Genomic DNA, 27,211 nt, shown 5'->3' on the forward strand with positions numbered 1-27,211 from the left:
AAATGAAGGCGAAGGAGGCTGGCAGTGCGGGGCTGGCTCAGACAGAGGGCCAAGGTGCCCCAAGCAGGATGGAGAGGAGAGAGTGGTCAGTCCAGGAGAGGGGGGTGGGGACCGGGTTAGAGATAGGGATGTCTCCATAGATGAAGGTATCCAAAGTGTGTCCAGCTCAGTGGGTTAGACCAGAAGGAAGAATAGTGAGAGAGAGGGTGTCACAGAGGTCATGGAACATTGAGGTGGCTGTTTCAGGAAAGTCGAGGTGGGAGGAGGAATTTGGAAGAAGAGGTCAAGAGGGAGGAGGGGAGGTCCGCCCATTCCAATAGGAAGAGAGAGATAGGGACAGGGGCCTGCAGATGGTAGCAAGGGTGAGTGCGAGAGTACGAGAGACACCGAGCCTATATACGAAGCATTCAGAAGAGGTGTAGAATTTAGTAGGTATGATGGTAGCAGGGCCCCACTCAGGGAAAATCAGGGCCACTCCACCTCTGGGCCGATAGGGCCTGGGTTTAGAGGGGAGTTTTTAGCTCTCAGGAAGGAGAGTGTCAAGAGCAGTGAAAGAGCTGGCATTGAACCACGTCTCGGTAAGGGCGAGGACATTGAGGACAAAGTCTCCAAGAAGGAGACACATGTCAGAGGAGTGTTTGACAGAAGAACGAGCATTCAGAGTAGCTAAGTGAAGCTGCTTACCACCATTGAACGTTTTCTGAGGAGGGTTACTGGAGCGTGCTACTCCCATCGGTGGTGGTGGAGAGGGTAGAGGACAGGAAGAAGGAGGAGCAGCAGGAGAAGGAAGGAAGCTAATGAGAGGGGGCAGGCACGGCTCAAGGAGGAGAAGAGTAGGTTGAGAAACTTGGGCCATGATAGTGCCATTGTGATATACATTAATGATGCATCATTAATGGGTGAAGAGGAGAAAGAGGAGAGAGTGGAGACTAGGTGGGGAGTCCAAAGGTTCGGGGAGGGGACAGAAAAGAGGATGTTGTTAATAGTCTGCCTGGAACTAGGTGTCAGCAATAGGTAGGCCTGGATTAGAGGTCAGGAAAGCTTTTTTAAGCTTTATTTCATCCAGACTTTGTGTGAGAGATAGGAATCATGGTAGAGAAGGAGTTAGAATATATAGGGGAAATGTAGAGTGCCATGTAGCAGGGAAGGGAGAGAGACAGACAGACAGGGGAGGTGCACAATGCATGAATAAACTCACCAGGTGGCCTAACAGCCAAGCAGGCACAGATGAAGGAGGTGCATTAAACATGATATGCACAGGGAATCAGAATCTTAAGTACCCAGACTGGGTGTGTGCTAAAATGCAGCAGAAAACAATCAATGCACATGTTTAAAGTCAAATCTCAATTCAGCTTTCTAGCATTTTTCCACAATTCTCAGGCTGGTATAGCATCCTTTCATCAACACCCATTGGTGTTTTGCCACAGAATTTATGCCTCAAAAAAAGTTTCTAAATGTTTATGGGGTGAGCAAGTTCATATAAAGGGTTGGGGGGTTGTGAATGAAAACAAATTGGTAAATGACAGGGAGATTGGAGGGACCCCCCGAAAATAATGTAAAAGAAAATGTCAAAAGGTTTTTCGGCAAAAATTCTACTGTAAAATGCCCGTCGAAAAAACTGGTGTTGATGAAATGACATAGAACCCTCTGGCCACGGCCTTTGGTTATGACCATTGAGCGATGACCTTCCCTCTCTCCCTTTCATTTCCATGGTAGTTGCCCCAGGCAATTTCCCACAGTAACATATCTGCAATACCTTCTGTTGCGGCGATAATCATTTCCACAGAAAGGCAGTATTTTCTGATTGCTGCAGTAATGTGGAAAAGCTTGAAAATGTAAAAAATCTTACCATTCCCACTCCCTCTCTGCATGTGCACTCTCCCCCCTTTTTAGGTTCCTCCTGATTCCTCCCCCACTATGAATATCTCTCCTGACCCTCTGCTTTTATCCAATTTTCCCCGCCCTTTCCTATGATGCCAAAGATTTATTTCTCTCTCATTTTATCAAATTGGTTTTCTCTACAGAGCGGTGACAACTGCCATATTATAGGTAGTATAAATAAATATATAAAATATGTGAACTGGTCAGTGTGAAGAAGAACACAAACTAGAAACTCCCAGAGAAGTTGGACTCTGAAGCATCCGTGTCGCCCAACTGAGGATGAGGCGGAAACCACCAGAGCAAGATTATGCAGGCCCAATGTCAAGGTCAATGTTGTTGTTAGGTAAATGCAGATTTTGGGTCTGTCAGGGGGCTGGTTAGCACCAGAGAAAATATACTTGGGCACTAATGGGGATTGTGGGATCTTTGCTTCTCAAAAGGGAGTGGGGTTGAACAAACCAATACCATTGTGTTGGCTTGTTGCAGCTCACTCGCTTTTGATGGACAAAGGCTTTCTGTCTGTGAGCCCTGACTGTGATTACCCCTACACAGATGCACCATAGCACATCTGTCCAGTCTACATCAGAGGTGTCTACCCAGCTCGTTCAGTCCACATCCAAGTTGTAGTAGAGATGCAGGAGAAGAACTTGCATTGGCACTAAAATAGTGGATGAGGAGTCTCTGATCCTTAATAGATATTGATAGAAATCCCGCCAGCACCGGGGCAGTCGACTGTGAATAAGCCACAGCGACCTGTACGGATAGTGCAGAGCTTAGGATCTGCCCCACAGACGATTGGGAGTGCGCTATTACTTTGCCAAGAAAAAGAGATAAGGCCCAATGGTTAACATTAACAACTGCATTAAATGAATTCTTCTATTTTTGAGATGTTATGGGTTCATCACCAGGAATACATTAGGGAACATCATGCATGTAGTTCTGTGGAACATTATTTGCTTTGCCATTCTGATTCTCTAAGAGTACAAATCTTATTGAGTAAGTCAGACCTTCCTTGAATTTGCCTCCCCAGCCTAAAACCGCGGCATTGCGTATCACCTCTATACAATAGGAAAAATCACACTGGCTTTTCATATAAAGTTACTCATTGTTTAATATGCTAGAGTTTGCTCTTGTTGCCTGAGCCTGCGGACCCATGAGAAGATGAGCCATGTGCCATGCACAGCCTTCCCATAAGGAGGCTACAATGAAGATCTTAGCGAAGCCCGCTGCAAAGTGCGCTTTTAGTTGATGTCTATCAGATCTTTGAGCTTGAAACTTTAACATCAGACATGGGATCACTTGCTGAGAATTAAATCTGCAGTTCAGAATGAGTACTTGATATCAATAAACCGAACCATGTTTTTATAACAAACCAAAGAACTTTGGGAAAGTTGAAGAGGCGACCGTGGGATTTTAGTAGTGAGTGAGAGGACCTGGCGTAATAACCTTCAAATCTGTTACGCTTCTGTTCTCTCTTTTTGAAGTCCCTGCTTCTCAAGGTCTCATGGTAACAAAACCGTTGGGACATCTCTTTGGACCTTTTCTGGATTTTATCAGCAGGGGTGATTGAAGGCTTTTGCCTTTGATTGCCTTCTGGTTGGATGACTTTGCTATAATTATTGGCAGCATGATGGTACCATGCTTAATCTGTTCTTGGTAAAAGCATTGGGTTCCACAGCAGGTGATAACAGGCAAGAGGCATCTGCCCTGCTGGAACAGCAGTGCTCGGGGAATGCAAAAAGCAGCTGGGGTTAAGTCCGCTGACACGCTGAAACTAGTGGCTGTTAGGGTCAACGGAAAGCGCATTTTGAAAAGCAGCTTTGGCAGGTTGGGCTGCATTAAACATGGAATGCTTTAGACAAAAGTTCTAATAAGGTGAAGCACAACGGGGTTGCTGTTTGTGGAGTCTGCTACAATACCAGCTGTACTGGTTAATGAAGTCAGTAAAATCATGCATGCTGGGGCTTTGTTGTCACTAGACAGAGAGAATGATAAATATCATTGATGGAGTCAACGAACTTTAAAAAAAGAAAACATATGGGATTAGGTGGACTGGTGTCCTAGGTTCAGAACAGTACTGTGAACGAGTCTGGGCCTTTTGTAGCTTCATCCAACGCTGAGGAAACACAGATTGTGGAACTTTAAGCAAGTGTCATACTGGAGTAAAAGACAAAGCCACAGTTGTAAAATGTAGCTCCTTACTTCTGGTGGAGGTTCCAGGTCCCTTGAAATGTAAAGAAAAAACATATTTCTTTCTTGTGAACTAAAACAAAAAAGCATAGGGGCGGTGAGAGGATTAAAGAGACGGGAAAGCGAGTATAAAACACTAAAGAGGGTCCAGCATGTGCTGATGATTCAGGCTAGGTCTAGCTAGGTCTGGAAAATATCTGGGGATACCCCGATGTTGGGACTTTCGGGACTGTCGGGACTTGGGGCTAGCTAGGCAAGTAAGGCTGTAGTCAAGGGGACCACCAGAAGGTATGAACTGACAGTGATTTATTGAGAACTTGTCAACGTTTAGTGATTGAGATAAAGGAACTGGAATATGTTGCTAGCAGGGAAGATTAGACTGCAGAGAATCTGGTCCCTCATCATATTGCTGATACGAAAGTAAGTTCCCTCTTCAATACCTTGAACATCTTGGAAGTCAAAATCTTGCAGTGCATTACTCAGTACTGCACTGTACACCTCCTATGTCACCAGCAGCAACACTAAAAGCTCTCTATCTGGTATTACAATCCGTTATTAGATTTCTCAAACAACTCACTCTTAAAGTAGAAGGAAACTCTGAAATAATACAAGAAAATGTACGTAACTGTCAAGATATAAATAATAAAGTTGTGGCATTAGAGACAAAGGAATATGCCTATGCAAACAATAAGGAGAAATGAGAATCAAAAAGGTCAACAAATCGAGAATCATCTGACGGAATGCCCGAGAAAATTGATGCAGCTGACGTTATAGCTCTAGAGGTATCAGGCCTACCTTTTGAGACATTGGTTCAATCATTGACATCTACGCTGTTGGATGGAAATCAAGTAAAGGGTAATCGGAAGAAACAACATCAACATGAGAGGCAGAATAGAAAACAAACGAGGCCTCTTGGAGAGGTGTAAAGCAATTTAATTGATTAATTAAAGAATACATTTTAATATTTACCATTACCCTTCACATGCAATATAGCTGTGAAATTAAACACTGTTTAAATTAGTTATTGAATGATACATGCTCTGTATGAATTTAAATCACATTATTGAAATGAAAAGCAATGCACTTTGAAAAGGTAGTGAATGTTGAAGTACAGGGTTAGATGTTGGTAAAAATAAGTAGTTACTATTCTTTTGCTGCAACAGTGTTGTGCCTTTAAACATGTCCGCTTAACATCTGCCTCCCTTGTAATTTTGTAAGGTTTTTATTTACATAATAGGAATGTAAAACTAAGCACATCATATTTGATTCCATAAACTGAGTCCCATTTACATTAAATATCCCCTACAGATGGAAAGACAATAGCAAAGAATCAATGATGAAACTATAAGGACGATACTTTAAAACACAGTTATCTTACATCCCCTAGGAAGTAGGAAACAATTATAGGTGGGTTGAACAATATAGAAGAGTTAATAACTGAGGAGGGTTTGAACACATTGTTATCTGAAGAAATAGTTAATAAGAAACCAAAAAAGCAGAAAAACACACTTAAATTATTACAACCCAGTCAAGATCATAAGAACGAAAAGGAAGAAGGAGGTAGTTTAGATATGAGCCAACGACTTGAAGAATCTCAAGATCTAGGGTCAGAACCATAGTGTAGTGTGGAATTGGTGCATCCAAAAACACTCATACTCATACAGAACAGATAAGAAATAAGTTCTTACATGCAGGAACACATAGGGATCCACCGATAATACCTCCAGCACAAAACAGAACCCATGAAACAGAAATTGAGGTGATGACACACCTCAAAATGGATGTCTGTAAAACTCCATTGGGAGAAAATATCGGGGTATCAGCTATCATAAGTCTGGAGGAGTTATTTGTTAAGGAAATATCCTACCCCTTGAACCAGGGGAGGATGTTGCCATTGTTACTGGAACGTTCCTGATTAAGAGTATTGAAATCTAGTGAAATAATACAGGTGGATTTCCCTTTTGTAAAGATCTGTTTCTACTGTGTTGCTTCTTGTGTAAACACTTAGCATAAGTAAAATAATGTTGGATGCAGCTGCTGACTTGAGAATACTGAGTTTCGATGAATGTCCAGTATTTGATCAACTAGATCTTGGTACTTCCAAATAAAGCAACACATTGAAGCTGGGGAACTCTCGGAGGTCTAGTATAGGTCAAATGCAAGTAGGCTCCCAGTTGAGTTTACAATTAACTGTAAAATTGGACAGAGGGTGGCCCAAAATGAGTTGGCACCTTTTGTAGTGGGAAAGCAGATGCAATGTCCCTAACAGTTCACCAGATAAATTGATACTGCTATCATGGAACACATGTGTTTATCAGAGTTTTATGAACAAGATAGGGGTGGATGAAACCATTAGAATAGTGGCATTATTCTGTTACTAGAAGAATGGGTGCAAGAAGTACCAAGAATAGATTAATATGTTTGCTATATATAGCCCGCTTTAAAGGCATCCCAGAGACGGCAAAAAAGGGCGTTCATGTGACAATTCTTTTAATTAATTTCTTTATTTTGGTTGGTTTATTGAAAACCTTTCAAAAGACAAAAAAGAAATGTGGCATCAAATCTGCATTTCCATAAGCATTGTGAATCTAAGCTTGGGACAGTAGCAAAAGGAAAAATAGCTTAGGCTAGAAATGTCGTTGTTAGAGATATGAGTCAGTCTCAGTAAAAAATTGGCTTAGGAAAATGATGATTTAAATTGTGCCATCTCACAAGGACTTCCATAGAACTTCTTCCAAGAATGTTGTTGTCGTTAGTACCATCAACACATTTCTCCCTTGCAGAAGTAGGTCCCACCATTCCTCGGCAGATAAAGATTTGACCTTGTCTACTAAATGTGCTAGATATTCAGATCTTATTTCGCATAGTTTATTGCAGATGACTTTTACATGATATATAGATTCTTTTGAGTTCCTTACTTTACAGAATTGACATATGGTTTCACTTGTCATTTTTAGGCTTCTTCTTTGTACGATTTCCCCAGTTAGTAAAGTATTTAGTCGACGTCTTAGGAATAAGTATCGGTAGTAACTGGATGGAAATTTCGATAGATAAAATGGTAAGCAATTAAGGGCTTGTCTTTCACCTCTCAGCTGTAATTACAGAGTGTATTTGGACCGTATGGCTTGTGTATTTATCCAATCAAGTTCTCCTAGTATTTATTAACTTGGTTTGATTTAGTTATCAGCTTTTCTAATGAGGCTTCAATGTTTGCAAGCCATATCGCACATTTTCTTTTCCATTGTTGTAACAACAATTCCGAATCAATAGCTACTACATTCCTGATGATGTCTAGGGGCAGGCATTAGTCCGTCATCATTGATTGCCTATACAAGGGTAATGTATTCCATAGAACCACAGACTCCACAGATTGCAGCCCCAATTCAAATCTAATGGAGGCAATTGGAAGCCCTTTGGGGAGTCTCAGTACTCGTCCCCAAAATAGTCCTTTTCAGCTAGCCCATGTTTGCCAGGCTAAATTAAGGATAGCTTACACTCCGTAGGTCAATATTGGAATTGCTTTCCGTTTATAAAAGGTGATGACTGGAACAATTGTGTAAGTCCCATATCGTTTTAGAATGGCTTGGGCCGGAGCAGCTTATCTTATTGTTTTGGATCTCAGGATATCGAACCATTCTTTTTCGTTTATGTTTAGATTAAACTGGATCCCCAAGTATGTTACCGATTTTACTTGGAGCAGCATCTGATTTCCTAAGCTCCACATGTATCTACTTTCCCCTTTTTTTGACCGCTTAGCGAGGCTGGAAACTTCCATTATATGTTTTCTTTGAGTTTATCCTTAAATCGTTATTATTGGTGTATGTTAGGAAATCATTCAGTCTATGCTGCAGGCCAATGGCGGTTTTATCTGTAAAGGCCAGGTCATCAGTGTAAAGAATCTGTGAGACAGGTGAGTTATTAATCTTTGGAGGAAAGGCGATCACTGCATTTTGAGTATCCTGAAGGTCGGATATGTATATGTTGAATAATGTGGCAGCTAATGGGCAGCCCTGTTTTAAGCCACAATGTGTCATTATTTTCTTTGTGAGGTCACCTTGGTTCGCCATTGTGACCTAAATAGAGGTTTCTGAATAGAGGGCAATGATGGCACTTACCAAATCTTCTGGGCACCCCCACATTTGGAGCTTCATCCACAACCTCTGTCTATTGACACTATGGAACACCCGTTCGAGGTCAATAAAAGCCAAATAGTATGTTACTTTCACCTCTATGGCTTTAAGTTTTAGGAGATTTAATATCAGTAGATTTAGAGCAGTGCTGAGGACTTGATAAAGCCAGTTTGTCAATTGTCAAGGTGTCTGCTTTTCGTTGCCCAGGAGTTCAGGTCCTTCAGTAAGATTGAGCCAAATATTTTGGCCATGGGCGATTTGGCAAAAGTTTCTTGGCTCTTCTCTATCGCTTTTTTAAAAAAAACAGTATAATAATGGCCCGGGTACAAAATCTGGGTATTGTTCTGGTGGTCTTTATTTGATCGCACAGCAGATGAATAAACTCAGACCAAGGGCCTATCTTAGCCTTTAGCATTGTGTTTGTCAGGCCATCAGGGCCAGTGGCACATGATGGATTTAGCCTCTTGATCAACATCCTGATATTATCCAAGTTGCACTCAATGGCCCAGTGACCAGTTGCTGATATCAGAACTGGTAATGTTGCTGTTGCTGTTGGGGCAAACAAAGCAGAAAAATTAGATGCCCAGTCTGTCTCTGTTACGTTAGTAATTTGTAGGGATGTCTAGAAGCGACCGTTGTTATTGATGAGCGCCCATAGGTTTCTGGTATTTTTCTTCCAGACCGCTTGTAACATTTGCTCAGCATCATATTGTGATCTTATCGCTTTGGTTGCAATTAGCCAATTTTTAAACCTTTGTTTTCTTTTTTTTATGAGTATCTGGAAACCCTTTTGTTTTCTTTGCAGGATCTTTCTCAAGACAGGTTGTAAGGTGTTCTTCTCTTCAGATACCATATCATTAGATAAATGCTTTGGCGTGAAGGAGAACTTTTCATATGTCTTTCGGCTTTCATAGAAATCTTGTAGTAGCCTTGTGTATTCAGAGCTGGCATTGGATCCGGTAAGAAATCCATCAAATGTCTTAGTTATTTCGATTACATTTTTGTTTTTTAGCTGTAGTCTATCACTCCCTTTTGATATTTCTAGAAGACATCCATATTTCAGTGTGTTTATCTGGCTCTCGAGTTTGAAAGATATTTCCAAAAGATTATGGTCGCTCGTTAGCATCCGAATGACATTAAACCTGTCTATCCATTGCCCAAGATTAGCTGAGACAAATGCGTTATCTAAGCAGGCTGAACGTAGTCCCATCGTCCAAGTTGGCTTTCTGGCAATATCTCCTTTAGTTTGTGCGGTCAGCATTTGAAATTCACACTTTCAGTCCATTTTTGTGGATTTTTGCTCAGATTACTTGAATTTATGATCAAGCCAGATTAATCTACCAGGTGCATGTTTAAGTTTCCACATAGTAGAATATGAGGGTCTTTGTATGCCACTTGTATGTCATCTACGGCTTTCAGGAGCACAGCAATGAAGCTGTCACATTTGCCCTTGTCTGTGCTATTGTACACATTGCATATGACCAGTAACTTTTTTATAGGGTGAAACTTATGTTGTCTGTTGTTTTTCAACTATTGATATGTGGACAAAAGAATTTGGATTTTAAGTTTCTTTCACAATTAGACCCAGACCTCTCTTGACAAGTGTAAGCAAGTCAGAGTATGGTCTGCCATCTTTCCCTCTTATAGAGGGGTTGAGATTGCAATCATATCAATCACAGATGGGAGAATCTCTCAGCCATGTTTCTTGTAGGCACAAGATGTCATATTTTTCTAACTGCAAATCGCCAGTGTCAAGCGGATGTCTGAATCCCTCGGGTGTTCCATGATCCATTTTTTAGCTAATTTTGTCAGTACGTCTCCTGGCTCTATTGATTAGGGGTGTATAAGTAAGAGCTTGTTGACCATGATCGATTTTGTTCTTCAATCAACTGTTGAAACATTGTAACTCGTGTTTTTGGGAAGAGCACTTTTTCGGTTTGCTGTAAATTTCAGTGGCGGATAAGTCGAGTTCTCCTCTCTTTGGCAAGTAAATTCTGTGAAGCGCCTATGGGCATTCTTTGTACTATGTTGAGCTATTGTTTGATGTTGGTCTGATAGGATTTATTTTTCCTCATCATTTGTAATTTTAGCTCTCAGTTGGTCTTTGTCAGTTGTAATTTCAAAGCCCCACCGTAAAAAGTCACTCATTCTCTCTAGGATGGCATCCTTCAAAGGTGAGAAGTTTAGATGCAATTTTATCTAATTCATCCGTTCTTCATTAATGAATTAAACTATTTTCATATCATCGGTTGTGATACACCTCAATTTTTGGCTGTTATGTAATAGCTTCAATACATTTTTTCAATTTAATATTAAATGGTCCTTCGTCTGAAAGATTCTCTCAACAATTATTATGTTAGCACTCATCATTTGTTTTAAATGAGATTCTTGTTGACTTTTCAGGGGAGTGCAAGATTTGGAGCTCTTTCGGTTGGTTGCGAGCTTTAGTTAATGTCATATTTCATCTTTGTTCAAGTGTTCTAAAATCCATAGTACAGATGCGTTGCATGCCTGCTTTTTGTCTCTTCGATTTTGTAACAGGTTGGATAGCTTTTATTGTTCCTACCAGTGGGGCTATCATTGAGCAATTAGATGGTACGACATACACTTCAGCAAGGAACTTGTTAAACATAATTCTTCTTTTTCACTACACGTGTTACCTACCTGTCCCTAAAAGAAGAACACCCTTTCCCTGAGCGGGGTGTCTATCCCTAGGTGGGAGCTAGTGCAACGCCTATCTAAAAGGGAAAGATGAGGAGAGTTGTCCCTATGTCTAGAATGTTCACTAAATTTACTTCTTGGTTAAAAGGCAAATCAGTCTCTACACAGTTAATGTCAACTGCGTCAATTTGCCGAGACCCACCATGCATAGGCTCAGAAACAAGCGGGGAGGGGAGTGCTGTGGCCATGATATCACATTCACTCTGCCTCATGGATGGTAACTGCCGACAAAGGCAGAGGATTAGATATAAGCAAATCATTATCAGCTGGTTCACAGTGTGCATTGCTATCCGGGAGAGCGAATGCTTTTTGTGGTATAGCTGTAGTTGCTATGTTAGCAGTATTAATGTCAGGGTTGTCCGCAAGGGAAGCTTTGGCAATAGATAAAGAATAATTCTTCCAAAAGAACATGAGTAATTTGTTCCAATATTGTCACTTGCCAGAGTTAGCCTACACACTGCTGTATGTGGTTGTTTCGAGATAAACATATTGGGGATGATACGTGGTGATGGTACACTCACCTCTTGGCGTCCTGCTCTGAGACCGCTGTTAGATGTGTCAGTGTCTTGTAGAATTTGTTTTTGACGTGTTATCGGGCCTCCAGAGGTAATTTCCTTAATCAGGCTGTTCAACACATGGACAGATAAGCATCTGGGCTCCAGGGCTCTGGTCCACCAAGAAACAACAGAAGACCACTCGTCTCCCCACTCTGCGCCGTGCTCTACGCGGTTGTGGGGCTTATGTAGAATCTGCTGCAGGTACTGTTGCAAAGTTACACGTCTGGAGAAAGAAACAGTGTAGAAAGACTGAGAGTGCAATTCCAAACACAGAAGACCACTTATCACCCCACTCTGTGCCATGCTGTTGTGGAGCTTATGTTGAAACTGATAAAAGTACTGTTGCAAAGCTCTGCCTCTGGAGAAAGAAACATGTTAGAAAGACCTGAGGGTCCAACTCCAACCACAGAAGACCACTCATCTCCCAACTCCATGCCATGCTCCGTACTGTTGTGCATCTTATGTAGAAACTGATGCAGGTACTTTTGCAAAGCTCTGCCTCTGGAGACAGAAACAGGATAGAAAGACTGAGGGTCCATCTCCAACCACAGAAGACAACTTGTCTACCCACTTCACACCACACTCCATGCTGTTGTGGAGATTATGTAGAAACTGTTGCAGGTGCTGTTGCAAAGCTCTGTCTCTGCAGCCTGATCCAGGATCTGCCTGCCACAATGATCCACCTGCTGACACAGCATGCCCAGAAAGCAGTGGGAGCTCAAAAAGCTTAAACATCAACAGCAACATTCTTCTTCACAGGTCGTTGCATATGCAACCATTTTTTGGTCCTTCAGTTTTAGCTCATGAGGAGGAATTCATCCTACAGCGTTTCGCTCTTTGGAGCCTGCAATGTTGAGCTGGTAATAAACTGTTCATTGACACTGGAACCGCCGTGCCCAGATTTCCTCGAAACAAAATACCTCGTCTAAGAGAAAATTCTTTATTTCAGTCACAAAGAACAACCTCACTTCTCCAAAGTTACACAGGCAGGTGGCTATTAGAAATAGTCTAAGTAGTGAGACAAAATGAAATTACTAATAATGTTCCGAAAGGAGGTCAAGAGGTTTCATTAATACTTCATTTATAGAACCGTCCAGACAAAGAGGATACTGTAGGAGGAAACAAAGAAGTAAATACAGTACTGGCAGCTTGGAAGGCCATATTTAGTTGCATAAATATAATAATGGGAGGTGACCTAAATTACATATGTTCCAACGTTTGTAATATGGAACACTTTAAAGATAGTTTAATCAGTCAAGAACTAGTGGAGGCAGAATTGTGCAAAAACAGAAGTGCTACCCAGGGTGGGAGTGGGCTGAAATGTTACAGAATGGGGCTTATTATGGCTAATGGGAGACCCAACGGGGATAAGGCCACCAATACCTCTAGGCATCAGGGAAGAAGTGGTCTCTAATTGACTACACTTTCACAACAGAAACAGAATGTGCATTGACCATTAGTTTAATTGTCATGAAAAATGATGCAAGTTATCATGCTTTGTTACTCTTGACTTTGGAAGACATGAAAACCCAATCAAATGAAAAGAGGTTAATAGGCACTCTGGAATCTTACTGATCTAAAGATTTTATAAGATGATCAGCAGTTATATTTAACGTATGCACAGTCACATAACAGCCATCTTTAATTTAGGGGCACAGCAAGCAAATGCGTGGAATAAGATGACTGATGCCACAAAGTTGTTCAGAGTTCATTACTTTGTGGAACTCCCCAATAGCATATTTTTAGGGCAATCAACCCATTTAAACAGTCACAGACTCCTGGCCTGATGGCCTTTCAAATATTTTACCTAAAACCCAGGCTATTGAATGGGCGTTTCTTTCCTTTGAACATTTTGAAGTCATTAGGCATTCAGGTGAATTGCCAAGAACATGGATAAAGTTGCTGTTGATTCCAATTCTACAAAAGGGAGACCCAATGTTTAATTACATCACTTGATGTATTTAGTAAAGTATTTTCACCTCTTATTTTTAAGAGGCAGCAAGCTTGGGCAGATATGGCACACGTCCACGTTGGTTTCAGAAAGGGATATATTACAGCACACAATGGTATAGTCCAAGCTCAATTAAAATATGATGCCCTTTGGAAAGGTAATCGACTGCTGTACCTTGCATTCACTGACTTTACGGCATCCTTCCATATGGTCCTATATGCAAACACAATCGTTTCTATAAAGTTGGAATCGTTGGGATAATTCTCTCATAATGCCAAAGCAAACAGTGCCTTGAAGCAAGGATTTGTCTTGACTTTTTAATATTGGTTTGGCATATTAAAAATAAAAATGTGCCACTCAAGACTAACATTACGACGTAACCTGGCTAGCCTTCGCAAGATGATGTAGTGATATTTGATTATACACTAGTGGGCTTACAATGCAGTTAAACTGCTCTCTACCTTTAGCCTGAACCAGAACCTAATACAATTAAAATTGAAGTTATGTGGATAGTTATGTGGAATAAGAGATATCTACCAAAGCATAACTGGAATACAGAAGGAAGGTTGGTGGGGGTAGTGGATGAATACCTCTACCTTGAATTCTATGTGGATAGTTATGTGGAATAGGAGATATCTACCAAAGTATAACTGGAATACAGAAGGAAGGTTGGTGGGGGTAGTGGATGAATACCTCTACCTTGAATTCTATGTGGATAGTTATGTGGAATAGGAGATATCTACCAAAGTATAACTGGAATACAGAAGGAAGGTTGGTGGGGGTAGTGGATGAATACCTCTACCTTGAATTCTATGTGGATAGTTATGTGGAATAAGAGATATCTACCAAAGTATAACTGGAATACAGAAGGAAGGTTGGTGGGGGTAGTGGATGAAGACCTCTACCTTGAATTCTATGTTGATAGTTATGTGGAATAAGAGATATCTACCAAAGTATAACTGGAATACAGAAGGAAGGTTGGTGGGGGTAGTGGATGAATACCTCTACCTTGAATTCTATGTGGATAGTTATGTGGAATAAGAGATATCTACCAAAGTATAACTGGAATACAGAAGGAAGGTTGGTGGGGGTAGTGGATGAATACCTCTACCTTGAATTCTATGTGGATAGTTATGTGGAATAAGAGATCTCTACCAAAGTATAACTGGAATACAGAAGGAAGGTTGGTGGGGGTAGTGGATGAATACCTCTACCTTGAATTCTATGTGGATAGTTATGTGGAATAAGAGATATCTACCAAAGTATAACTGGAATACAGAAGGAAGGTTGGTGGGGGTAGTGGATGAATACCTCTACCTTGAATTCTATGTGGATAGTTATGTGGAATAAGAGATATCTACCAAAGTATAACTGGAATACAGAAGGAAGGTTGGTGGGGGTAGTGGATGAATACCTCTACCTTGAATTCTATGTGGATAGTTATGTGGAATAAGAGATCTCTACCAAAGTATAACTGGAATACAGAAGGAAGGTTGGTGGGGGTAGTGGATGAATACCTCTACCTTGAATTCTATGTGGATAGTTATGTGGAATAAGAGATATCTACCAAAGTATAACTGGAATACAGAAGGAAGGTTGGTGGGGGTAGTGGATGAATACCTCTACCTTGAATTCTATGTGGATAGTTATGTGGAATAAGAGATATCTACCAAAGTATAACTGGAATACAGAAGGAAGTTTGGTGGGGGTAGTGGATGAATACCACTACCTTGAATTCTATGTGGATAGTTATGTGGAATAAGAGATATCTACCAAAGTATAACTGGAATACAGAAGGAAGGTTGGTGGGGGTAGTGGATGAATACCTCTACCCTGAATTCTATGTGGATAGTTATGTGGAATAAGAGATATCTACCAAAGTATAACTGGAATACAGAAGGAAGGTTGGTGGGGGTAGAGGATGAATACCTCTACCTTGAATTCTATGTGGATAGTTATGTGGAATAAGAGATATCTACCAAAGTATAACTGGAATACAGAAGGAAGGTTGGTGGGGGTAGTGGATGAATACCTCTACCTTGAATTCTATGTGGATAGTTATGTGGAATAAGAGATATCTACCAAAGTATAACTGGAATACAGAAGGAAGGTTGGTGGGGGTAGTGGATGAATACCTCTACCTTGAATTCTATGTGGATAGTTATGTGGAATAAGAGATATCTACCAAAGTATAACTGGAATACAGAAGGGAGGTTGGTGGGGGTAGTGGATGAACACCTCTACATTGAATTCTATGTGGATAGTTATGTGGAATAAGAGATATCTACCAAAGTATAACTGGAATACAGAAGGAAGGTTGGTGGGGGTAGTGGATGAACACCTCTACATTGAATTCTATGTGGATAGTTATGTGGAATAAGAGATATCTACCAAAGTATAACTGGAATACAGAAGGAAGGTTGGTGGGGGTAGTGGATGAACACCTCTACCTTGAATTCTATGTGGATAGTTATGTGGAATAAGAGATATCTACCAAAGTATAACTGGAATACAGAAGGAGGGTTGGTGGGGGTAGTGGATGAATACCTCTACCTTGAATTCTATGTGGATAGTTATGTGGAATAAGAGATATCTACCAAAGTATAACTGGAATACAGAAGGAAGGTTGGTGGGGGTAGTGGATGAATACCTCTACCTTGAATTCCTAATAATGAAATTAGCATCCCAAAAACAATCAGAAATCAAGTCAGTAATCCAAAACCTAAATACTGATCGACAAAACGTCAGCTTTTTGTTGATACAGATGAAATTTACTTACTGACAAAAAGTGACTTTCGTGTTGCTCTATAGCTAATAGTAGAGGTCACTATATAGCTGGATACCCATAATAGAAGGGATTATAATGGAGATTATCTTGCAGTTCCCTAAATCTTTACTGACTGCGGCTCTACTTTTAGAATAGAATCTGACATCCTTGAATGCTTTAGGACTTGTCAGGAATGTGGGTGGAAGGATTTGCATTTAGGGAGGCAACCATGGGAAGACTTTACAATCTACTAAGAAGAGATTATGAGGCGAGTAAAATAAGTTTCATAAAGAGCTTCTTTGAGGGATGCTTACATGTTTTAGATATGATAGATTGTATGATAGATCACAAACTTGATTATCAGACTAACTTGGCCTATATGAAGAAAATGCTCAACTCTGCAATAGAGAGCAAAAATGTTGCATGCTGAGTAAAAAAGCATCTTTGGCTGAGTACCTCAAAGTTGCTTCTGATTTTATGACTATAATGAAGTACATGCAGAAATTCTCTAACAAAAATCACGCAGTTTATGATAATGTAGTTAAATTGTCTGGATTATTTTGAAAGATTAGGGGCTAAATATCAGGGGGAAAAGGTATTTTACAATTTTGCTAATCTTTGGAACAAATAAAAACTCTTAGACATTTGTACATAGAAAGTAATGCTTTAAGAGGAGTAGGAAAAACATTTTTTAGAAGATGTGTAACTGATATATTGAAACTAAGTAATATATGATGAAACAGCTTGCTAGCAAAAACCAAATACACATGAATATAATTAGATTTCATATATTTTAAGTACATGCGAATGTTTGATAGAATTTTAGTTCTCGAAATTAATTAACTTTTATTGATCTGTTTTTAATTCATTTAAGTAAAAAAATGTATATGCCTTATGAAAGGTTTTATGTCAAACATAACATATGTGTAAATAAATAAAGGAAACAAATAAATAAAGTGTCATCATTCCTAGTCACTTTGCGTATTCTTAGTACCATCGGAAGCGCCAACATATTGCAAATAAACTATAGTATTGGGAGAAGAAATATGTGATCAACAAGGAAGGAAGTAGACCAGCGCCCTTTAATTCTCTCTCCCTCACATCAGTTGGCAATGCCCATCTGATATCTGACTTCAATGATTTTCCAAATTATGACTTCTTTGTTCACACTGAGACCTGGTTTCCAGAAACACAGTGGCTTATGTAGTAGGCAAGAATAATCACCCTGCCGGGTGCTTTAAAAGCGATAACATATTATAGTGGTTTGATTCAATATATCAGTGCCCTTCTTCTTCATCTTCTTCTTCTTTGTCTTCTGCTACTTATTATTTTTATTATTTAAAGTGTTAAAAATATATGAAATAAGATATTTAAAATAAAGCTGGAAAACCAAGTTAAAGAATAATTTACATGCGGAAATGCCAAACGAAAAATTTCTATTGCAATGTTTGCAGTCTATGCATAGTGTAGGTTTGCATATTACTGAAGGGGAAAATAGTATTCCAAATCACCAGAACTGTACTTGATAAGGTGCAAGCATCCGGTGTCAGATACAGTGCGCTTTGCACAAGAAGAGACTCTCCATATGGGGACCTATATTTGTGTAGCAACTTAATGACTGACTACTTGTGACTACAGACTCATTGGCCCAGATCTTTAGGCACCCAGATGGTCAATTTGTCCTGCATACGAAGGACTGCAGGAAGCCAGTGGAGCTGCTGCAGATTGGGGGGTGATATGCTAAAGGCATGACACACGTTGGACCACCCGCCAACTCTGTTAAGCACAAAGGAACATTACTGTAGTATAAACCCATTGAGATAAAGGCATGGGGCAATAATTAGAGGTGAAATGATGACAGATAAGGCTACAAATTCCTTAGAGACCTGAGAATTAACTATTGCGCTGCCTGCACCATGCATGCTAAGGCTTTCATCAATCAGGACTCTGAGGTTGCGTACCTGGGTAACAGTGATTGGTTGGACAATATTGACCAATGATAACTCCCACTCAGCCTTACCCAATTTTGGTCACCCTCCTGAACCCCCAATCATTACTTCCACCTTGTCTTATCCACATTTGACTTCAGCCAGTTAGCCTCCATCCATATGTCGAATTAGGTGAGAAAGCATGTCAGGGCTTTGCACGCCATCGTCAGGGTGCATTGGAAGGAGGCAGAAATCTGCCTATCGTGAGCATAGAGACTGCACTGCCGGCGGCCAAGCCTTCAGATGGTATCACACAGATGGTATCACACAGTCTTTGACAATTAACTTTGAACAAATGGCAGAGGGTTCAATCCTAAGGGAACCCCATAAGTACTAAGACCCACCAGTAACATAAAGCTGGCAAAAGAGGTGAAGGATCTGGAAACATTGAGAGGGGATAGCACTGATAGACAGTGCTATGCATGCATGCTATGTATGTATACTAGGCAATTATAAGCTTGCCCGTCCAGTAACTACGGTACAGGTAAGTTTGCTGGTACTGTAGATACCGGACCGGCAAACTATGAGTTCTACTTGTGGGTGACTTTTCGGCCGCTGGGTCTGACCTGGCGTGCGGACCGGCACCTGTGAGCAGACCATATCGGATGCACCGGCACCATTCTAAATGGGACTCAAAGGGGACCGGGGAGCATTTTTTTCCAGCGCCCGGGAATGGGCAAGTACCTGGTCCACTGGGACTGTAATGCCCCGGTAATTGACCATTCCCGGGCACCGGAAAAAGAATTACTCTGGCGGCGGAGTCATATGAGGTGCAATGTCTTTAGGTGCCACTAGGTGGGCAGCAATAAATGACTTCTAAACGTATCACATGTTGGCTATTGTCACTGGTGAGGTGAAGGCTGAAGGGCAGCGATATGTTGCTGTGCCCAGGAAGGTTAAAGTCCTTCTACTGGTCCTCTCCATACCAACGGTGGTGCAGTTTATGAATATACAACAGCTACTGCGGTGGAGTCAAGGGAGTTAAGGTCCTGGACTAAAAGTCAGTCGGTTTTGCATGACACATGTGACGTTTTGGTGAAGTTTAGTCCAGGATCTCACACTTGAGAGGCTAAATTCTCTGGAATGTATTTGAAGTATTTTTTTTTCTCTTTTTCTCACACAGAAATTATCATTATCTGCCGTACCTAGAAAAGAAGCCTTGCGTCTACATTAAAAGCACGTGGGGAGACCAGACCTATCGCCTCTACTTCTCCAACATTCTGGAGAAAATGGCAAACCACCTGGTACGTTTTTCTCTTTCTCACTGTCACTTCGGATATGACAAACTATGTCCAGGCCTTTTTAATGAACACATTTCTCTTGCCTGATACCAGACCCTTCAAAGGCATAGGGATTCTGTTTTGTTGTGCAGTCGTCATTGCGCATGCGTGAGGGACATGCCCCCGTGTTCATGCGCGCAAACTGAAGATACGTTTGCGTAATGGGACAAGTTATTAATTATTTCCTTATTGCTGAGACGTTCACTAAGAAAAGCCCATAATTCACTCTGGACATAATTAACATGCAAACCTTGTGTGGCGCGGTGTCTGCTAATCAGCGCCATTGTTCACATGTTTTGCTTCTCGCTTACATTTCAGGATAAAAAGAAGCCGTGGAGGACTGTGACCACTTTATGAAAGTATCTGAAGTAGATTTATTGCAGTACTGTGACAGATTCTCAAAAGAATTTTATAAGCAAAAGTCTAAGGCTTGAAGTATGAGCAATCATTAATTGTTGTTTCTTTTAATTCGGTGGCTATTGTGCCGTGTAATTAATGGGATGCCTTTGCACTGGGAGCGGATCCATGCCAGAGGGGCGAGTCAGCACAATATGAGCACATCCACAACTAAGTCGAGGCTTTGGCAAGAGGCCGATCCTTGTTCGGAGATGGAATCTGAGATACTTGCGCCCGGGAAAACATAGGGATTACTGCTGAAGTGTGTGTTCAACTCCAAAACAATTCTAACACAAGTCTTGTGAATAGCAATACCCAATCCACCATCTTGGCACTTTATACATTCCCTGGTTTCAGCATGGAAAGAATTGGGCAAAGGCTCCTCCATGCACTGACCACAGCAGATGCTAACACTGGAGTAAGAACAGGATAATAGCAGACATTTCCGAAATGTCCATGTTAAGTTACTCTGACAGGACACGTTGTAACTTCTTAGAAAGCTTTATTAATAAGCTTCATAGTAAAAGGACCCCCAGCACAGCTAAGCACAGCCACAACTCAGGCTGCTGCTCTCCAACTGCTGCACCATAGAACCCCAACAAAGCTAAACAAGAATAACATTCTAAGAACATGAACATCCCCATGAGAATTGTACTCATCACACACTCCATACTACAACATAACAGTCCATACCCCATTTCTTTGTTTGAGGCTCATCGTACATTTATTTTACTACATTTTACTACATTTCACCCCAAATGTGCATGGGGGCTGGGTTTAGGTATATTGAGAGGTGTGGGATTGCAGGTGGGACTTACGGGGGTCTCCCCCTGCATTTTATGCAGTGAAATGTGGTAAAAAAAGAATGGTCCAAATGGGCCTTCAGTAAACTGCTGCAAGGAAACATCGTAGATCCCCAAAATGTTGATATTGCAGTGTTACTTTTGTGGGTCTTTTTGCTATCTAAATTTATGTTGGAGGTTTTTTTGTTTTCTCATTTACTACATAATGCTGTGCAATTGCCATCAAGCGAGCCATCATTGGCTTCCAGCAGAATGGGAACTTACCGTTCCAATGACGCCCGTAATATCCTAGTTAATCATGGGATATCGGGCGACGGAAACGGTAAATCGAGGTTGCCGGTAGTCTGCCGGTATGACCAGCGACCTAACGCCGACCTAGCAATGAGGTCCAAAGTCGTCGACTATTCGACTACTTGAGAAGCAAACGGTTCAACAGGAGCACAAGATGGGTTTGCGATGTGAAGGATGGGTGCTAATTCAATAGGGGAGGCAGGGGAGAATTAGATGATAGTAGGAGAGGTGGTGGATACAAGGAGGGCTAGGGAGGAGAGAGGGAAGGCCTGTGAGAGTGTCACACATTTTAGAGATTTTATAGGAAAGGTAGTGAGCAAAGTCATTAGCATAAATGGAGGAAACAATGGATTATGGCTTGGGAGTTCAGAGCAAAGATTGGAGTGTAGATGAAAGTTTTCTGGGGTGATTGCAAAGGGAAGAGATAATGTTTCTGAAATGAGAGGATTCGTTAGAAGTCCAGTGCAGAAATGGAATTTTGTAGGCTAGGAGTGGGGTAGGGGTCCGTAATTTGTGCCACCATCGTAGGTCACAGCGCATGTTTGTTTTTGAGGGTCTGCATTTCAAAGGTGATCCAAGGCTGGGGACAGGGACGGGAAGGTGTGACCCTGCGAGCAGGATAGTGTGGTCAAATGGACTCATGAGTGCATTCTGAAAGTCAGAAAAAGCATTGTCAATGGAAACAGCATCAACAGAGGGATCTATGTGATCAAAGAGAAAACAAAATGGCAAACACAAAAATGCCCATTTCTTTTTCTTTTTTGCACATACCACCGACATTAAATGCAGGGGGAGAACTTCCCATACTTCCCTTATGTTTGTATTGAAACATAACCCACTCACGCTCACATATAATTGCTGTGAAATGCGAACCTCAGAATTGGTCATTTTTTTGTTCCGTATTTTCTAGTTCTCTCTTTTGGTATGATACCTGAATTGTGGAGAGTGGTCCTTACCCCATAAAGGCATATTCCTACCAGATTGTCCTCTTACTCATTGAAGAGGGGAACAGAGAAGTCGAAGGTGGAAGGAGCAGGATCTTAAGTGATGTTAAAGTGAATAATGGAGTGATCAGCGGGCGAGGGGTCAAGGGAGAGGTCAGCGGAGGATAGTGAATTAGAAAGAAAGAAAAGATCAAGAGAGTTTCCATTAGAGTGTGTAGGCTGGTCATGGAGGGAGTAGCGGGTGTGATCAGACAGGAGGGTGTTAGGTTCAAGGCAGGTGGCTGCACAGGGCTTGGAAACGTTAAAGGCCCCAGTATGACAATAGTGATGTTGGTAGGAAGTAACTCAAAGAGAAGGTACAAATCAGAGAAGGAGCAGTAGAGAGGACCAGGTGGTCAATAGGGAGCCAGAACAGTGAGAGGAGTCGGACAGAACATTTGAATAGTGACATATTCCAAAGAAAAAGAGATGTCATATGAGGGTATAGTGGCAGTCTTGAGGGCCTTATTGATACGGAACCCCACACCACCACCCTTCCACAAAGGTTCGGGAGAGTGAGAGAAGTTAGCCGAGTCATTGTGGAGAGCTGCCAGTGTAGCAGAGTCATGAGGGGTGATCCAGGTTTCTGTGATAGCAAGAAGGGAAAGTTGAGGGTGATAAGAGTCGAAGTTGTCAGTGATATGTGAAGACCTGTTGCAGAGGTCAAGTCCCTCAGTGCCCACATCAACAAACTCCTCTCCTTCAAGACACACACAGCTAAGAAACCTCAGACAGCTTGGAATCAGCTCTCCCACCTGCAGAAAGTCAAGCCCTTCATCCCTGCAGACAGCTTTAGATCCACCATTCAAGCACTGGTCCTATCCCACCTGGATGGGGGCTATGCACTCCTCGAAGGCCAGCCGTCGCCCTCGCTTGTGCCCCTGAGAAGTGGCCTACATGCGGCCTCATTCCTAATCAAGGATCACCATACTTGGGTCACTTGACGCACTGCAATACATTTTCATTTGTACATGGTGCGGCGCATGGGAAAAAAAACTTCTGAATAGAGACACATTCCTATGAAGAATTTGAGCCCTCACCAGAGGGCCCTGATGTGGTGTAGGAGACCTCTGCTCAGGCTATTCAACCCAAGGCAATTGTCTCTAACGAGGGCAAAGATTGCCCAGCACCCAGGTAGCAGGTGTTGTATTGCAGAGTGAACAAAGTTAGGATAGGGCGCGCTGCGCCAACTTAAAGAAATTGCACCGTCCCTGGAATCTTTCAGTTAAAATATATTTTTCATATAATGAAAGCACATCACAATGTAAGCTTTGAATTTGTTAGAATGTATATGCAGGAAGTACATCATACTATGGGAAAGGGAAGGTCTGTGGCCACAACTTGCTGCTGATCCTCACTATTGAGATTTTGAGTTCCATAACAGAACCCTTTCTCCACTCTGCAGGAGGAGGGCCTGGAGGAAGCCAAGGAGCTGATCAAGAAGTCAGATTTTGACTCAGAAGAGAAAATGAGGAGCGTCCTCAGTGACTTTGTCAACCACTGCAGGTATTGTACGTTAGGGTGCATACCATATTAAACTGTCGACACCACCCACATGTGAAACTGACCCCTTTTGTCATATACACTTTCTTCATGTTCTTTCTTCTGATCAGCCAAATGGGAGGTATGTTCCCAAGCAGGCATTACCAAGACACAGGAAACCAACACACCATAAGATTATGAAATGGTGCTTTTGCTAACCAATTTGACACATCACTTAGGACATTTATTTCATGAATGCTTTGAATAACAGCAGTCCTTTCACCCAATTTCAAGTCTAATTTATTCATGTGTAAAATGCACCACTTTCCTACCCTAACTACCGGGATTGTGAGTTCCTAAAATGCCCATTTCTAATTTGCTATGAGTCTGCACTGTGTGGAGAACTGCATCCTCCTTTGGGGAGCTCTGGTCCCATTCTAAAGAGGCCAAGACTGACAGGGCAGCAGCAGCCGCTACCGGTCCTGTGCACCCTCCTCTGCTCTATGAAAGTCTGCAGGGGGCTTTCTGAGGAGCATTACTGCAGCTCTCCCCAGTAATTGGGTGCATGGACACAGGCTGCGCATGTCCCACACTTTCCCCGGATTCTGCCCAGAAATGTGTACATATTGTCAATATTGCGCAAGTTTCTTCTCCCAAGGAGGGGCTGTGCATGTAGTTCTCAACAACTGTACAGGTTCAGTCTTGGCCCACATGTCTGTGCATAGCATTTAGATCCAAACCGTTGTAAGTGGTGCGAAAGGTGATTATTTCTGTGAGTTGTTCCTCATGTTGCTCGTGACATGCCTAAAGTATGCGTTTGTGGCACATGGATTTTGCAAATGCCATGTGACATGCCTAATGCTTGCCTATGTGGCACATGTACTTTGTGAATGCCATGTCCAACTGTTTACTCCTATATGATAGTCTAAGACAAGCGTGATGTACATAATGCACGTCAACGTTTTCCTTCATAAATCAAAGCCATTGTTCCTCATTACAAGTATGAGGTGATTCCGCGATTTCTCAGCCAGATTAATGCTGTTATTTCAGATTATTACCAGATTTACTGAAAGAAGTAATTCTGCTGCAATAAATCCACCAGAGTTGATAGGTAAAGTTGAGGGTTTACCTCGAGCTGTACGGAGGTAAATTCTCCACTTCATTGCCACACATGGACTACTTCGCAGTGTCATGAAGTTCTTTGGAACCACGGGGCCAGACTCAAGAATGCTGGCCTTTAAATGGAAGGAACCACCCCCAAACCTGCAGCTCAGCTGACAGGAAAAGTCCAGCACCCCTTGAAGCGCACATGGTTGCACATGGTCGTTGGCTCAGATTCAAGAAGACGTCTCCTCGTGTCTGCGTACAACACCACTTTGTGCATTGCTACAAAGGTATTTGTTGATTAGTTGGGTTCGTTAGTTAGCCTCATAGGAACTCTAAGCAAGTGCCCTCCCACATCCCTCTCACATAAGCACATTTGACACAACCCTTGCACCTTATTGACTAAAATGTCAACTCACACGCATTCTAGAATGGGAGAGATAAGAACAAAACAAAGCAATCAAAATGGCACAACACATCAGCATTTCATTTGCATATTGAGTCAATATTGGGCATATCACAATTCTCCTTAAATAAGCCAAATGCTTCAACGCCGGCTAAATCCAAAGAAACATCTCTTTGCAAGAATGAAATGTAATAATGGAATGAAGCAATGTTAAATGAATCAATCATTTATCTCAAGATTGCAAAAACCCAAAAGCAAAATGTAGCAATGAAAGCACAGTTAAATCTTAAATTAAGCAATCATCTACCCCTTTCAAAAATGTAGGAACCTTCAAGAGGGCACACCAGCATATCACTTGTATGATGACTGCTTGCTAACACTAAAAGGACATTCCCTGTGGCTGAAGCCGGTCAGCTGTGACGGGACCCTCTAACAGCAGTGGCGTAATACAAAATGTGGGGGCCCCCCTGCGAGCCATTCTGAGGGGGGCCCCCCCAACTCAGCAACAAATCACGGTTTATGCTACACACTGGGCAGGCCTAGATTATCACGCTTGCACAATACGCATGAACATGCTGCTGAAGGGGTATTCCACCCACTGTACTAGGAGAAAGATATAAATATGTGTTTTAATGCAATATACAGCACACTTTGAGAATAATTGGCTAAAAAGCCAGGGCGTTTGCAATTGTTTTGTAGGGTAACACCAATCCAATACACGCTAGTCACCAACAGTGCACAGGAACATGAATGCTTTGCTATTAAAAATGTCAAGCCACATTGAAAACATGTCCCAATGGCTGCACAATGTAGACCAGTGTAGACACGTCCTAACGCTACAGTAAAGCATGCCGGGCCACATTTAGACATATCTAGACTGATTGCACAAAAATGCCAGTCGAAACAATAACACTCATCAAGAAGAGAGCACGCACTGAAGCCCGGATCTCTGCTGCCTCTAACAACATGGCCAAACTCTTTAAAATCTGCACGGAACTGGTCAATCCTGTTACGGTCTCCATCTCTCCTGTTCCCTCCCAGGCCCTCTGCATGGCTCTGGCCTCTCACTTCTGTGCTAAAACTCAGGACATCCTGTCAACTATCTCCTCTTTCTCTCCCTCTTCCTCTCTCGGCCTCCCTTTGGCCATCTCTACCTCTCCTCCTCCTTTGTCCTCTTTCTCTCTGACAACACCTGACAAGGTTTCTAGACAAGTCTGATCTATGAAAGTGTCATCCTTGGCCGATTTCTGTAATCAGTCTTTCATCACTGGAATGTTCCCTTCTCCCATTAAGCACTCCCTTGTGCACCCACTCCTCAAGAAGGTGTCTGCCGATGCTACCTGTCCAGCAAACTATCGCCCAATCTCCATCACCCCTTTCCTGGGCAAACTCTTGGAAAAAAGCTGGCCATCTCCCAGCTTACTCTCCACATTGAATCTGTTGGTTGTCTCCATGACCATCAGTCTGGCTTCAGAGCTGACAGAGGCACAGAAACCTCTCTCCAGAACACCTGTGAAGATCTGCTCTCTAACCTTGATTCCAGCCTTCCTTCTGACCTAATCCTTCTTGATATTCCCTCTACTTTCGACACAGTCAACCACGCCATCCTGATCAATCCACTATGTGAGCACCTGGATATCAAGGATCAGGCCCTGGAGTGGCTGACCTCCTTCCTCTTGGACTGCCCCTCCCAGGTCCAACTTTGTCCCTTTCTCTCCGCCGCCTCTCTCTCTACCTGTGGCATTCCCCAGGGCTCTTATCCTCTCACCCTGGTTTTTCAACCTATTCTTGGCCCCTTTGGCCCACCTGATCTCTACCTTCTCCTCTAACTTTCAGTGTTAAGCGGATGGCACTCAGCTTTCCTTCAGGCTCCTTTCATCTCTTGCTCATTCCTGACTGTCTATCTGTGATTCAGGATTGGTGCACCTCCAACAATGTCTACCTTAGTGCCATTAAGATGGCGATCCCTCTCATTGGGACCCCTGCCCCTGCGTTCCCTCTTTCACTCTGGCCGCCTACCTTGGGCCCTCTTCCTTCGCCATCCTGCAAGGCAAAAAACCTTTTGTCATCATCGACTCCACTCTCTCTTTCTCTACTCGCATCTCGGACGTCACCAAAAAGTCTCACTACCTACCAGCTGCTCCTCCTCAAAGGGACTCTTCCCTTTCTTACTTTCCCCCAGAAGCTCACTGTCTCAGGAGCCCTGTTTCTCTCTAGGCTGGACTACTGCAACAGCCTCTTTCTCAAGCTGCCTTCCTCTACTCTCCGCCCTCTGCAACTA

The 27,211-nt window shown here is 42.2% G+C and overlaps 1 protein-coding gene across 1 annotated transcript in view; it reads left to right on the plus strand.

Moving 5' to 3' along the window:
• FER1L6 (fer-1 like family member 6) overlaps positions 1-27,211 on the plus strand; it is a 1,078,814-nt gene that overhangs the window by 582,112 nt on the left and 469,491 nt on the right. Inside the window, exons 14-15 of the mRNA XM_069621590.1 lie at positions 19,309-19,429; positions 23,344-23,444. Of these exons, the coding sequence (XP_069477691.1) occupies positions 19,309-19,429; positions 23,344-23,444 (222 nt within the window). The remainder of the gene's footprint in view (positions 1-19,308; positions 19,430-23,343; positions 23,445-27,211) is intronic.

This window comes from Ambystoma mexicanum, chromosome 5q, assembly GCF_040938575.1.
Source record: "Ambystoma mexicanum isolate Mex_15411 chromosome 5q, UKY_AmexF1_1, whole genome shotgun sequence".
In the NCBI taxonomy this organism is placed as follows: Eukaryota; Metazoa; Chordata; class Amphibia; order Caudata; family Ambystomatidae; genus Ambystoma; species Ambystoma mexicanum.